This window comes from Haplochromis burtoni, unplaced genomic scaffold, assembly GCF_018398535.1.
Source record: "Haplochromis burtoni strain Fernald_Lab_line unplaced genomic scaffold, NCSU_Asbu1 Contig_154, whole genome shotgun sequence".
NCBI classification, from domain to species: domain Eukaryota; kingdom Metazoa; phylum Chordata; class Actinopteri; order Cichliformes; family Cichlidae; genus Haplochromis; species Haplochromis burtoni.
This window is the reverse complement of record NW_024582515.1, coordinates 1,048,961-1,064,961: the sequence shown is the minus strand read 5'-3', so window position 1 is coordinate 1,064,961 and position 16,001 is coordinate 1,048,961. Positions and strand designations below refer to the sequence as shown.

At 42.9% G+C, this 16,001-nt stretch overlaps 1 protein-coding gene across 1 annotated transcript in view; it reads right to left on the bottom strand.

Moving 5' to 3' along the window:
* Positions 1-4,648: 4,648 nt before the first annotated feature.
* Positions 4,649-16,001, bottom strand: part of arhgap20 (Rho GTPase activating protein 20) — a 31,534-nt gene continuing 20,181 nt past the window's right edge. Inside the window, exons 12-15 of the mRNA XM_005932544.2 lie at positions 15,676-15,779; positions 15,052-15,241; positions 9,111-9,222; positions 4,649-7,794 (exon numbers count right to left, since the gene is read on the bottom strand). Coding sequence (XP_005932606.1) covers positions 6,134-7,794; positions 9,111-9,222; positions 15,052-15,241; positions 15,676-15,779 — 2,067 coding nt within the window. The 3' untranslated portion in view covers positions 4,649-6,133. The remainder of the gene's footprint in view (positions 7,795-9,110; positions 9,223-15,051; positions 15,242-15,675; positions 15,780-16,001) is intronic.

Genomic DNA, 16,001 nt, shown 5'->3' with positions numbered 1-16,001 from the left:
CCACCACCTTTCTCATAGCCCTCTGAGTCCTTACCCCACGAGGCAACATTTTGCCTGGAGCTCCAGACCAACATGATTTTATATTTCTTCTATTTCCAAATAATCACACCAACACTTGTCACCTTTGCATCACACTTCTTGTCAATGGTAAAAGGAAAGCCACCTTCTTGCCACTGAAAACTCCAACTTTAACCCTATCATAGTTAACCCTTGAATCTTCCCTCTTGCTTTACGTTTTTTGGAGACCAAGTATATTTTTTATATACAGTTTGAGTCAAATATGACACAATCAAGCTCATTAGCTAGCTGAGCACACAGCAACATGTAGAAAATGGCTAATGTCATTAAAACTGACCGCATGAAATATTAAGTTTGAGAAATAGCTTTGCGTACAGTATTTCAGTGGGAATACACATTAATATGCTCAAATGCCTTCACATATCCAGTCTTTTCCCTCACTGACTTCTTACCAGGTGTTTTTACCAGGCTCTCTTGACCACATTTTTTCAGCCCCATAAATCTTCTCTCCTATTATGTAACTAAGCTTTGTCGGAGGTCTTACATTCTTCTAAGCTACTCCTATAATTTGCTGTATTTATATGTACAAATGTAAAACAAAAATGTTTTCCTGTGCTTGTGTACATCTACCTAGCCCCATAAACCATCACACAATCTTATTTTATGATTTTCAGCTAGGGAGAAACAATGCCATGACATGCTTGGTTCTTTACAGCAGCTTCTATAAAACATTGTGAAGGTTTCTACAGTTGTATTGCTGTGTTAGTGCAGTTGTGTTGTGATCCTGTATTTTGCCTTTAGAAAACTAATCAACATCACATTCAGGGTCTAGCGGGTCTTAGCGAATGGGAGTTCACTCACGCCTGCTGCAGCGTTACTGCTTCACCAAAACTGGAGAATGTGTGTCAGAAAAACAATATGTGGGAATAACACCAGGGTTACTGCCCAGGGAGTTGCATGCTTTTCAGAGTGGGTCAACAGTATAGCAAAGGGAGGGAAAGCATACTGATTGCTGATTTGTCTGAAATTCATGACTGGGATCAAGTGTGACCTCACTGTGCATCGAGTTCGGCGTTGGCTGAGGAATCTCATGGAGAAGCCAAGCGGCTGTTAAACAACCTTTATCATCCTTCTGAAAATAAAAGCAAATCTTTCTGTTGCTACGGGAGCAACTTAAGGTCTGGAAGCGCAAACTGCACCTGTAAAACCAGCAAGAGACCTAAAATAGAGTACGAACCTCAAGAATACCTGCATTCTTGCCCTTAAAAGTTTGTGGACCGATCCATTATAGAGAACAACAGCATTGCATAAAAATACGAAGCAGCAGCAGGAAAAAACAAGAACAAAGGCAATTTCAAATACTACTGGATCAGTTTGAATTATAAACACAGAAAATTGCTGTCAGATTTTGATCCGTGCAATAAAAGCTGGAAGCATCTGGTTGGTAAAGGCTTCACTTTCAGTGCGACAATGATCCCAGACACAACGCCAGTGCAGTAAAAGCATACCTGGATAGAAAAACACACAATGAATTCCACATTGGACCTCAACATTACTGAAGCAGTGTGGGATCATCGGGATCAAACAGAACAAAAGGCAGCCAACATCCCAAAAAAAGCTCTAAATGTCATTTCAATGTGTGTTTGCACATATTTCAATAAATGCTATAAATGCACCCATTTCTCATTTTTCTACTGACATATAAAGACAGTGAGGGGTCGCTCAAGACTTTTGCACAGCATCAAACAACTTGATTTATTATATCTTTAGAAGATTTTGCTGCTCTGAACATGTTCCTCTATTTTGCTCTGTTACCCCCATAACAGAAGTTTGCAAAAATCAGGAGGCCAGCAGGTGTTAGGGTGCCTGCTGGTTGTCAGATACTGCTGAGAGAGATCAGCCACTCATGAGTTCTTGAAGAACTCATAGTAAGAAAACCCGTTTTTGCCTGTAGTTCCTCTAACACTGAGCTGAACCTCTCTGTTTGTCCGACAAAGCTGTGTTTTGACTTATTCTCCCAACCTGCTGTGCAACCTGTCTCCCTAGCAACATCAGCTTGTGCCTGTATATCTCCACATCATGCATTAGTGGAAAACATGTGGCCCATAAGTGTACAGATGTGAAAGGTTTTGATGATTCTGTCTATATTTCTTTTGGTGTTGACGTCTTACAAAGTTTTCTTGTAAATATATGAGTCAACCGTGGCTGCCGGTGTTGAAGGTTTTTACAAAAACTCATAAACAAGGGTTAGAGAAACCATCACAAAGCCCCACTTAATTCTTCCTCTGCCGCTGTGTAGGAATCATACTGGGGATTTTTTGTAAGAATCCCACCATGATTTGTGAGCCTTGATTATATAATAATGTAGCTAGGGATTGTTCATAAAAAAAACTTAATTTCAAGTTATCAAACCGATTCAGAGATGTCCAAGGAGAAGAAAAACTCATGGAGTGATAAGGGAAAAGATCAAAACTTGGAAAACATGTAAGAGAAAACCCAATAGAGGAATGGAAACATGGACACTTGTTCCCTTTATCTTTGGTTTTAAGATGCTCGTAATGAGTTTGAACTCTAATGAAAACCTCCAGCAAGTCAAAAGACGTCGACCTTGAGCGTGCAGTGTTCTTTAGTTCCTCAGTCAGAATCACCCCCCGCAAAGTCGCTCAGCTCCAGCCTTCACAAAGGGACTTCACTAACCAGTAGGTGACGTCACGGTTGCTGTGATGGCCGTATCCACAACCACACACTCGAAACACGTTTGGTGATATTCATCCACTCTCTGCGCTCACATTAATCAGGCGTGCAGGTCTAAAGTTTCTCCCTCTCCCGCACCGTTGCCAGATTTAATTTCCTTTTTGCTGCAGTCATGAGAGTTTCACAGCACATGCGCAGCTTGTTTGGTAATTTGTTTCAACACATTTCGTCACACAACACTTTATTCTAAATGATGAGGAGTGCATTTGGTTTTCACTACTTTTTCACTGATTTGTTAAACCGTCTTTAGCACAGGATACATCACACCATACTTTAGCAAGGAAACAAAGATACTGCCATCCCATAATTCATAGTGATTCACCTTCTGAAGATCAGTAAATATGCCCCAGCAAAACTTTTGTCACCAAAACTGATAAAGTGGTGGAGATCGTGGAAACGTTAATAAAACATGTGCTTTCCACTTCGTGCCACAGCACACTGATATGTTTTGATTTTTGAAAACAGCCTGTGAACATTACGCTGCCTTACGATCCGTTTCTTGTCAAGGTGTTGTCATGCATGAAGAATCATGAATCAGTTTAGACTCTGGGTCAGCTGGAATAAGTGTTGGCTTTAGGGAATTGTACCTTTTTAAACTAAATGCTAAACACGATATGAGGTAATTTTTTTGGACTATTCAACCGTACTCATTAGGCCAGATTGTTTTCTTATGTTCTTGCTTTGTTAAGCTGTACTTTTGAGTAGCGCTCTGATTAGCTGACCTCCTTTACAAGCTGACTTATTAAAATATGGATAGAAGTGTTATTTTTTTTTAGCTTTAAATGTAGCTGTAATGAGCTCTTTATAGACCAGTGTTTTTAAACATCACTTTTGTCATATTTTGGAATTTATTAATCAGATTTCAGTTCCACTAGGTCTCAGGACAGAGACATATTTTACAGTCCTTAGTTTATATTTGGATATTTACACTTACACTTTTTTTAATGCTCGCCTGTGTTGTAGTAAGATTAGTAATGACTACCAAGCTGGATTCCAGGAAATTTGAAGACATTTTAAATTCTGGTGCAGTTCTGGATTGCTTACACTCACCTGCCACTTTATTAGACACACCTGTTCAGCTGTGGTAAATGGGCTGATTCACCCATTCACACAGATCCCTGCTAGCATGTTTTTCTATGCTTTTTCTAAGAGCTTTCTCTCTAACACTTGATGCATTAGAGAGCAACTTGGGGTTCAGTATTTTGCACAAGAAGTCTTGCATGCAGTGTGCCGCAGCCAGGGATCAAACTGTTAAACTTCCAACCGATCTGCTGTACCTCTTGATCTACAGTCAGCCGAGAGATGTGTGCAGCAACAACAGAAGGTTGGAAAATAAATGTTGCCTGGTCTGATGAGTCTTGATTTCTGTTGCAACATAAGGATGATAGTGTCAGAATTTGGCAGGAACAGCATGAAAGCATGGATCCATCCTGCCTTGTATTAACAGTTCAGGCTGGTGATTGTGATGATCTGAGCCTGACCCAAACTAGTTTACTTGGAGTTCACTGCACTTAAATGCCTCCACTGTCACCAGATCAGGAGATCACGGCGGTGCAGCAGACAAATCTTCAGTAATTGTGTGATGTACCAAAATCTCTGGGGGATGTTTCCAAGCAGCTTGTTAAAGCTATACAAACAATTAAGGATGTTGTGAAGGCAAAAGTGAATCCAACCCATTACAGCAAGGTGTACCTTACAGCACACTGGCCTCGGTTTCCGAGCAGAGCCATCAAAGGGTGGAGTGTGTCCACACGCTGTTCATTTGTTTGCAATAAATGTTAATGATGATCCTCATCCTATATCCCACCCTGGTGATAGCCACAAAACTGTCACGCGAAACCACCCCTGTGAACAAATTTCACATTTGACTGGCAAAGTAGTTTCACGAGAGCAACATTTATTGAAATTAATTATATTTTGGTTCTTGTGAATTCCTGCTGGAATTCAGATGTACACAATATACAAAGGGTGCATTTGGTAGCAAACACTCTTTCTATAAAGACAGCAGCAGCAGAATTGGCATGTACAAAAATACACATTTGATTTCCTCACACCTCACACCACATACGAAACAACAAGATAATATATTCATATAGAGATTTATACATATATATATATCTGCATCATAAATATGGAGAACTATACAGGCTGAACACAGTTCTGTAAAGGAGATAATAATATTAATAATAATACAGGACAAAGTACTCTATGAGATCATTTGAAATGGCAGCACATGACAATGGCCTTACTTCTGTGTGTGTGGTCCTGTGAAGAAGCTATGTAAGAGATAACACTGTTTATTACTGGTGCAAACTAACAATAGCTAACATTATCTGTGGGTATGTATTTACATACTTTTCATCACGGTAATAGACAGTGGAATAAGGCCATTTACTGTTAAGTGTCACTATGGAGTCAACACTGCAGCGCTGGAACAAAAAGATCATACATGTATGGACAAAACACACAAACTGGTACATCCAACTCAACATGCACTTGCTCAACAAGGTGTCTCCTTGCGATACCCAAAGGGTCCTGATGACGATAATTAAGTGCTTTGAAAGCAAAACTAAATGCGATTTCTCTTTCAGCGGCACTGATTTTCTTTTGGCTCAGGACACGCTGACAATCAGCAATGCTTTCTTTTACACACACACACACACACACACACACACACACACACACACACACACACACACACACACACACACACAGATATCTTCTCCTTCCAGGTCAGAGATATTAACCAGACTTACTGAGGACGACGCTGTGCTGTGTGTCTGCAGGATGCTTATACGAACACAAAAACTGCCCCCACCGACTCACTGACTCAGACAAACACTTCAGTCACTGGAAAAGAATTAGTTCACTTCATGGTTGCGATCGGTCACGAGCGGCACGAATGTTGCTCAAGTTTTTAATGTTACTGTTTGTACTGTCACGGCCTTCGTTTCCCATCAGCTGTAATGGATGTTCTGCTTGCTTTCTAAACATTTTGCAAGCTTCCCGAACATGAAAAAAAAGGATTTCTTTGTCGTTTCTTTTTCTTACTGCTGACAAGCTCTTCAGACTTTCATCACATGCTGAAAAAGAAACAACCATAGATCTGGAAGGTGCACAAGGACGCGGTGAGAGAAACATTTTGTCCAGAGAAACCAGATTTTTGGTGTTCGAGACGCTACACTGACGCTGCATCTGTACCTCATAAAAATCTTAAACCGCTGATGTACCATTACAGTAGTCAGCAACAGGTTAAAGGAGTATATGAAAAATAATACAATAAAAAGACAGTTGTGTACAAGTTACAATATCACATGAAAGTCAGTCTCCCCTGTACAGTTTGTCTTTCCAAAGTTCCTTTTTACACATACGATTCTTCTGCAAAAAAAAGTTGCTCAAAGTCCTCCAGCCGCGGGTCACTGCACCGCCTGTTCTGCCACTCCTTCTTACCCTGCACAATTGCTAGCGCGACCTCATGACTCCTCTGCAGGCAGGCGTCCACATCCTCTTGACCTTGTGAGGAAAAGTAGTCCCTTACAGCCCTGGTGGCAGAGGGCGACAAGCAGAGGCGCGGCTTGGCGTGGTTATCTGACGCTCTGCCGTCTTGGGGCCGGGCTTTAGAAGCAGGAAGTCTGTCTAAGATAAGGCTGGGGCCGCGGTTAGAGTTCACATTGACCTTAGCAGGCTCAGATGCTCGGCGAGGAAGGGTCTTCCTCCCTCTGTGGATGTCCATGGCAGGAGTTAGAGAGTGGGACTTTTGTCTTTGGAGCACCAGAGTGGTGGCACTCTGTCCAAAGAAAACACCTTTTGGGGGCTGCACGCAGCCACCTTCAGCCAGCCTCTGTGCGATCTCAGCTCCTGGGTTTGGTTTGAGTTTGTTAGGAGAGGTCTGGTCATGGAGCTGTCTCAGATCTTTGACTGTCAGAGGCTTCTCTGTCACACCGTAAAAAGGAGAGTGGCTGCGCTGCAGCTGCAGCAGAGCCTGCTGGTAAGATGGAGGGCTGCTTGACCTATGTCTGCAGTTTTGATTTGTCACCATGGCCTCCTGGGCACTGACAGAGAAGCAGTTAGTGGTTGAGAAGGATTTCCCGTTAACCATGGGCAGGTCCTCCTCAGTGTGTCCACTATCGGGCTGCCTTAGCGTCAGGCACCGGTCCCTTTTAAGCCACGTGTTAGGGTGGAGGCCATGAGAGTGGGAAGCACTTTGGCAGGTTCGAGGGGGTTGGGTGGCTTGTGGCCAATGAGCCAGCGCTTCTCTCTGAGGGGGAGAGCTCCTTGAGGACTGCTGTGGGCGTCCAGGAAAAAGGGGGGAGAGAGGAAGGGGTTCATTTAACGGAAGTGGCACATTTGTGGCGTAGTCAGTGGAGTACTGTGAGAAAGCAGAGTCTAAGGAGCTGAGGGAGGAGCCGGTTGGTGAGGTTGCCGGTGAAGACAGACTGGAACAACTGGCATCCAGTCGCAGTGGTGGTGGAGGGGCATGCTTCGTCTTCCTCCGCCCGCTGTTCTGGATTTTGACTCCTCTCTTCTCACAGCCATCCTCTCCCTCCTCTTTCAGCTGCAGCCCGTTCAGCCCCTGTTCAAGAAAAACCTCATCCACATCTGCTTCCCCCTCCATGGCAGCATCGTAGCTCGCCTTCCTCACTGACGGGTGGCGGTTATCAGCATGAGCCAACACCATGCTTGAACTCGGCATGCTAGCCAGGGCTAAGGCCGGTTCTGAGCTCCTCCTCAGTCTCCTAGGACCCTGCGACGAGCCGTTGGCGTGGCGTACGCGAGGCTGTCGAACCACGGGACTGAACCTACTGGGTCTGGCCAGAGGCGGGAGCTGCAGCAAAAGGTTAGAATCGGGGTCAGGTTCGGGGTCGCCATCACTGAGCGTGATGACAGAGTCACGGCTGCAGCTGTCCGGCTTGTCTTTGTCGCGAAGCGGAAGCTGTTCCTGGAAGGGAGACTCGGGATCATCGTTCAGCTCGTTCTCCAGACTGTCGTAAGACGAGTCGTTCATCTGGAAGGACGACACATCTGGGAAGAAAAGGAGAAAACATGGTTCACTTTATTAGCAATTAGCAACAGTGCCATTTTTCACTGTAAAGAGTCGCTTTAACTGATTGGTTGCCATTGCTAGAGGACAAAAAAAAAGATTCAATTAACTGAGAGCATTTCCTGAGCTGAATGAACAAAGTCACAGTTCACTGGTGCACATGAGGAGAACAGAGGACAAAGCATATCTCTGCTATGTGCTCTTTGACCCCCGGTGGTTACTTACAGCATGAGGAAGAGCTAACAGCATGAATGAGGATATTCAGTGCTATCTTAATCATGTGATCCTGGCAATCATTGAAATTACTGCAGGTCAATTTGTTGACCCCACTCAACATGACTTAAAGCTCCTGGGCAATTCAGTTGCACCCACACAGAGCAAGCTAGTCAGTCCCAAACCACCTTGATGCAACACAGTGAGGCTTTATCAGTACTTTTTCAGATAATAAATAAAGGATCCTTTATCCCACACACACAAAACACACACACTTGACCTTTAGAACAAATTTGACACAAGAACATCGTCTCCATGTGCATCTGTTTTTCTTTTGTTATGTTTTTTCACAGGACTAGCTGTGCTAAAACCCTCCTAGAACAAAGCTTTGCCACAAGAGAGTCATCAACTCCAGGCATTTATTTTGGGTTAAAATACATTTTCAGAATAACCAGTTAAATCTTAGATAGTAACGCTTAAAATGTTTGGTGGTTTTGCCCCCAAAATAAGGTTTAACAGGCTTTTCTTTCTTTTTTTACCAGCAGGTTATACAACTACATGTGCAACAACATTAGTGGCTTTTTCAGTTTCAGTTGATGGCAGGGGCGAGCATGCAGAGTATTGTGGAATTTTACCATCTTATGCGTCAATGAAGTAGACTCAATTCAAGATTTTTTAATGCCACACCTCTCCCTGTAATAGCTCTGGCTGTGCGGTTTCAGTTTGCATTTATTAAGTCAGAAAACTGAAAGCAAAAGAAACCCAAATTGCAAAATCTGTAATCTGTAATCAGTTGCAGCCTGTTTGTTTTTTTTATGGGATCAGACTCTTTAACAATGTAGGAATCAAGCCTCAATACTAAGCACTTTATTAGAGAGCAGTATTTTCTATACCTCTTGGCTTTTTTGTCACTGTCTCAGCCATTCTTAACAGTTTTTTCCTACAAGCTTATACAACTAAACTGGATCACAAAATCATAAAATGATAAGAAAAAGCCTGTACATCCTAATTAACTGTTTTTAAATTAAATTCCTACTGATATTCTGTCCTTTCTTTATTGTCTGGCCTAAATCTCAGTTCTTACCAGATCCATGGTCGCTGCTGCTGCTCTTCTGGCTGAAGGTTCTGAAGAGTGATGTGACGTCCCCCAGGAGGGTGCTGCAGTTCTCTATTAGGAAGCGAACAAGCTCACAAACCTGCAGGAACAAACAGCGCCTGATTATTTCATGTTGTCACCAACATCTTCACTTTGCTCTGCTTCGGTGGCAAACGATTAGTTTTCACTCTTATAGATTAAGAGGTGTTTGTGTTTACAGATTCATTTGCTGAAGCTGGACCTCACGGAAGCAGCCAGTTCAGCCATAATTTGGCAACACAGAAAGTTTACTGTTATGTGTCTGTGCAATACCGATCGGACTCACAAACTGCAACGTGAAACACAAAACGTGGCGTTGTGACTAGGTTGCACCAGCCGACAGCTTGTGTTTTCCATCCTGGGGCACAAAGACATTTATGTCTAAGTCAGTGGTCCAATAAAAGCGATGTAGAGGCAAATCGGAGCAGAGAGAGGTCTGCCTGCTGCCACCACATCCCAGGCGGTGTGTAGGTACCAACTGCTGATTTCATTTGAAATTACTGACACAATCCATTTTTAATAAGACTAAAAACCGGAGTTTTGTGCAGCCATGGTCGTGTGAACGGCCTGTGTCATATTTTTAACTTGATACTTGTACTTGATGCACATTCTGCAGACATGTAAGTATTTTTAGATCTCACACCTTTCTATTTATCCAATAGCATTTAAAAGTGTAGATTTTCACAGCACCCTGATACATTTCTGATCTTTTAAATTGCTACACTCCTGCAAGATCGCTGAGGTCTGCGGATCAATTGCTCCTGGCTGTCCCGAGGTCCAGATTAAAGCACAGGGGAGATCCGGCCTTTGCTGTAACTGATTCGAAACTGTGGAACAAACTGCCCCTTCACACCAGGACCTCAACAAAACTGGACACTTTTAAAACCCATCTGAAAAGACACTTTTATTCCTTGGCTTTTAAATCAGAATGAGTTTGTATTACTTTTATCTTATTTCTTACTCAAATCTTCTAATTTTATGATTCTTTTTCTTAACTCTTATCGTGTCTCCCTATGTTTTTATTTCTTTTAATTATCTTAATTGTACAGCACCTTGGTCAACGGTTTTTGTTTTAAATGTGCTATATAAATAAATTTGACTTTGACTTGACAGAAAAGCAGGAAACGGGTCACGCAGGTGCTCAGAACAACGTCTGAGAAGCAGAGCGCTTAAACTTGTGTGTGGTTGTTAATATTGTAGCTACTGACTTGTGATATCACTGCTCTATGATATAGTGACCCAAATAACTTTGTGGCACTGTTTTCAAACAGCTGTCAAAAGCTCTTTTTAACATTTTTTTTTCCATATTATCAACATTTCTTTTCATTTGCTTGCGTTGATGTCAACCTCCACAGTGAACGGGAAAACATCGACTCCCTCTCCTCCGTCCATTCCTTCTTACCAGCCCTGGAAAATGTCCTGATAATACTGGCTATGACATCATCAGTTGGCTTTGATACCGAATACAATGTAGGTGTAGTTTTTTCCCCATTTTGTGTGCTTTTGTGTTTTTTTTTAACTTAAAGCCAATCACGACTTTTCGCAGAAAAACCACGGCCACAAATGTCACAAAGGGGCAAAAATCTTTGAAAGGGATCCAAATACCAATCGTTCGCCGCTGAACGACTAATTTAAGCACATTCAGTTGATGTTTTCAAACACTGTAACGCTGTCTGTGCTTTATGAGTTTTATCAGCCCAGTTGGAATCCATCCTCAAACAAATCACACTACTTGGCAGAAACCGCTGCCTTTAAAACTAAACAGACAAAATTTACACACATGACGTCCTGTGACACAAATAGTTGGCAAACGCCGGGGCCACTGGGAAATTTCCACTGAAATCTGCCTGATGTGTACATAAATAAGCCTGTGACACTATGGAAATACTGCGCCGGTAAACACTCATTTGTTTGTTTGTGGGCCAGATGTTGTCTGGTCTGTGTCTGCACGGTGTCCGTATGCGCCAAAAAACCGTCGTCTGTCCAAACAAGGAGTAATCAGGCTGTGCTAAAAAGTCATTTAACATGGTTTTCTTTCCTCTAAACCCAGCGTTTTAATAAAGCTTGAAAAAAATCCACTTTTTAAACTACCACTCACAGTTTATTTATTTACATTTAAGCTAGCAGATGATGGATGATGAGCTGTACATTCAGAGTTATGTAACGCAATGAACTCCACAACTGTTTCTTTGAAGTGTTCAGGAAGCCAATCATCATCACAAACAACTTTAGTCGAGGTCATACATGCACGCTATCAATCAAACGGTGGCGTTCGTGATCAACAGCACCCAGTCAATCTGAATTATGTCCCAAATCCGTCTGTTTACAAATGAAACATCATTTAAAACTGGATGATGTGGTTATTTATGACTCGTTGAACTAGTTTTTTTATTTCTATTTTCTATAAAAGGAGTCATATTGCAGTTGCTCACAGTTTGCTGCCGCAAAGTCCTGGAGGGTAAATTGCTCTTCCAGCAAACTCGGGTCAGGTTTTTAAAGAAGACAACTAAACATGTGTGAACAGGGTACGAGTTTTGGGAACTTGCGATCAATATACAGGACCTGCCGCAGTTCCAACCACCAAAAACAAAACAAGTCCCTGCCAGACCTTGGCAATGATTTACATAGATCTTGTTGCAAATCTCTCCCCTGACACTGACTTTTTACATCTGCATGGGAGGCAACAGAAAGGTAATTGTTGATTTTCAAACAGAGCTAACATTAGACGGGTATTTAAAGTTGATCCGCCTCCAATATTTTGGATATAACATATCTGATCAAGACTTTTTAAATAACCCAACACTGACAACCTAGGTTTCTTTGGAAAGGAGGAATTGGTGCCATATGGCCATGATAAAACACCTAGACCTTGGATTCCTTCTTTTTGTTCTCGTTAGATACTGGATCTATAGATCTATCTATGGATAATGGCATTAATAAAATTTAAATATTACAGAAAACAGGTGAGAAAGATCCTCCAACCGTGTTATGGGTGTTGACTTTGCATAGTATGTCAACCAGAGGGCAACTTCCCTGTTGGCAACACGCGTGTTTCGAATGAAGCAAATAATTAGCTGATATAAACCAGCAGCGTAAATAGGAGGCTAGCATCAGGAAGGTGTAAAAATCTACCCAGAATCAAATCTGTGCATCCATCCACTGTGGCGACACTCAGCATTCCTCACTGTCACCCAGTGAGAGTGAGCACTGCTACGTGATGCAAAGCACTGAACAAAAGGAGCCTGTGGGCATCCAGGAGACTTTCACTTATTCATCCATCAGCAACCCATTCAGAACCTCTTGTTCACCTCAGTGAGATGCCATCTTTAACTCTCTCAACCATTCAGAAAACTAGGAAATACGAACTCTATGCATCATTCACAAAATATGTATCTGTTGCATGAACTGCAGATTCCTACTGTCAGAGTATACAATAGTACTGCAAGATTTGGAAGAAATCTTCCAGTATTTGGGCGTGTATGTGCGTAAAAATGCTGCAACTGTGCACGCTGGAAAACCATCCGTGCAGCATTCTGAGCTGGGTATCACTTTTCTGTGATTTTACTATAATATAGAAAAGCAAAACAAAGCAGAAGAAAAGCAAAAGTTGCATTCTCCAGAGCCAAGCCTGAGGAAAAACAACTTACTTCTAAATGATTTATCTCTTCCTGTCTCCATTTAAAGTTAGACGCAAACTGCATTTACCTCAGATGCTCTTTAAGGGATATGTTCAGCCAAAAACCTTTAAATTATATGCTTCATGAAAGCAGGAGGGACACGAAGGCTAAACTGAAATGGCCAACAGTGAGCACAGACGTGTCCTCGGAAAAGGTTGAAAACCGGCCAATACACATCCACGATCCCCCCCCAAAAAGTTTTAAATTGGCCCCTGTCTTTGACTGCAAGGTGGGAATGCTGAAAATTTGTCCCCCCCCCCCCCAGAAAATAGCCGCCTTGTGCTCGAGACGAAACACACAAAATATGCGGTGTGCGAGAGGGAAAGTGTTATCAGGGGAGTATTTGTGAAGCTTGATATTTAAGTATTTGTGGGTGATTGAGGGTATTTTTTGCCAGAGCACATATGTGAGTGTTGTGTGATGTGTGTGTGTGTGTGTGTGTGTGTGTGTGTGTGTGCGGCGGCGGACAGAGCTTAGAGGAAGAGGGTGTTTCAGTGACACAATTTTCCACAAAAACATCCCAGTCCTCAGATTCTGTAGGAAATTCTTTGCGTGTTTTCTCAAATGAACCTCAACCACTTCTAGACAAACACGCACGCACACATGCACACGCACGCACGCACACACACACACACACACGCACACACATACACACACAGATTGGAAAAGATAAGCAAAACAGCCACCCAGTGAGATTATGTGTAACTAAATAACTGTAACTTTCCAAACAGACCACAAATCAGCAGACTTTGTATGCTTAGGGTTTCAGTGACTATATGATGGGCTCTGGTGGGCGAGGGGCCTTCCTATGTGGGCTCTGGCTGTAGAATTAAGCCATTCCAGGCCAGAATGGCTGGCATACGGTTGCTTCACTGCAGACTTCACTTTATATACACAAAAATACAGAGAAACTGCAGTGATATTCATGCAGACTCTACTCCAACATTGTCACAAAGTAGTTCGAGAGGTAAATTAAATTTCCTGTTTTTGTTCTTGTTTTTCTTTACAATTAACGAGAATTAACCCCGGTGACACTCACCAAACTAGATGCTGTGCATATGTTTCTCTATACGAGAAGCTAAACTTGCCGAGTCTTGTTCTAAACTCGGGGATTTGAAGCTTAGCGGAATGTAAGAGGCTTATGAGTAACTGTCAAAGATCACATGTGAATGAGACTGACAGTGCGCGTCTGTGGGACGGGGGTTTGCGTGTGCGTGACTGCTGTGTGGCAGTGGGTCAGCTCCTGATCTGAGGTGGGCAGTCACGTCCACGGGGAAAGCCTTCAGTCTGCAGACAAATGGCTCTCGGCCTGACGTGAAGTATGCATGTGAGCACTTAGTGTACGTATACACCTGTGTCAGTGAAGCCTCTGTAACTTAACTGTCAGTCAAATTCAGGTCTCTGCTTGGTCACGAGGAGTTTGCTTCTGTTTTTTCCCTCCAAATGTTAAATTCCTCGCACTCTGCAAACTGCCTGTGGAAGCAGATCAGAGCACTTTGGCTTTTTGAGAAACGCATTTTCTTGCGAGCGGGATGATAACAACGATACTACTCTAATCTCTATACATTAAGAAAATTTAGCTGCAGGCAGCAGATCTCAGGGTAGTATGTAGATGGGAAACAAAGGAAGTAGGTCTCCTTGCTCTGTGTAACCTAATCCTCCTATTAGCACCTCTGAAAGTCTTTAAGTTTCGTGCTGTGTCTCGTTTATTTTGCATGTACAAAAACCAAAGTGTAGAAATTTGTGGTTTTTCCAGAGGTTCTGTGCAGAAGTATTTCTTGGCCCCGAGCAGGCAAACTGCTCCGCTGTTACACTGAGACTCATATTACTCCAACAAACATCTCCCTCAACTCTCAGCAAGAAGGCTGGATAAGCGTTTTCCCCCAACATGTCACATTATTGTACTAAATTCAACCAACCAAGTTAAAGATTTTATATTTGGATAAGTCTCTAAAGCAGGGGTAGGCAACTCCAGGCCTCGAGTGCCGGTGTTCTGCAGGTTTTAGATGTCTTTGATCCAACACAGCTGATTTAAATGGTTAAATTACCTCCTCAACATGTCCTGAAGTTCTCCAGAGGCCTGGTAATGAACTTATCATTTGATTCAGGTGTGTTGACCCAGGGTGAGATCTAAAACCTGCAGGACACCAGCCCTCGAGGCCTGGAGTTGCCTACCCCTGCTCTAAAGTGTCCATAGGCCTGTCCCGTCTCACCTTTTTAGTGGCCTCCCCTTCCATCTCAGGGGTGCTTGGCGCCGGAGACCAGAGCATGCTGGGAGCAATGCAGACAGACAGGTTGAAGGCGTTCATCTGGTTGTCGTCGGCACTGCCCTGTATGCAGTGGAGTACCGCGATCACGTGTCGCAGCAGAAGCAGATTGTCACTGGGAAGGAGGTGGAGGAGCCTAATGGGAGTGGGGCAGGAAATGAGGGGAGGAGATGAGATCAAACACATTACGAAAAACATCCTCGGTCCCTGCTTCTTCCTTTCAGTACGGCTGCTTGTTTCTGCCCGGACGAGAATTTCCACTGTTGCTTTTTCTCCTAAGCAGAAGGAATTTTGTTTGTTGCTACTGGAAATACACACATCCCTGCTCTCTGTTTTTAGTTCTCATTCTAAACATAAACTGTAGGTAATTAAAGGAAAAAACCAACAGCGTCTAAGGTGTTGCTCTACCACAGGCCACCAGAACAGCCATTTATTCAATCTTTCCTGTCCTGTGTTGCTGACTTATGTAAAATGCGCGTAGGATTTGCATCTTCTTGTCAGACACTGACTAGCAGGACGATCACGGCCTTAGATATCGCATGTTTTAGGATTTCAAGAGAGATCTCTTACCTCTGGACAGCTGGTATCCTCTCCTCTCCTCCTTCCATCGCTTCCATCCACTGGTCATACAGGTCCACGCACAGCATGCTGCCTGGGATATTTCGCAGGAAGTCCTGTATGCAAAACGTTTATAAGTGAAGCTGAAGAATGCCTTATACTGACAGACAGGCATTATAGACTGGAAACAACTGTCAAAGGGATTTTTGCTGCTCTCACTTTTTTATGGCTTCATCTGTGGTTGTGGTTCTTTCGATCCTAGCTTGGTGGTCGTATAATAATCACTGAACAAATCCAATTATGTTAGTGCATTTTTACTTGTGAAATTAAAGTTAGGC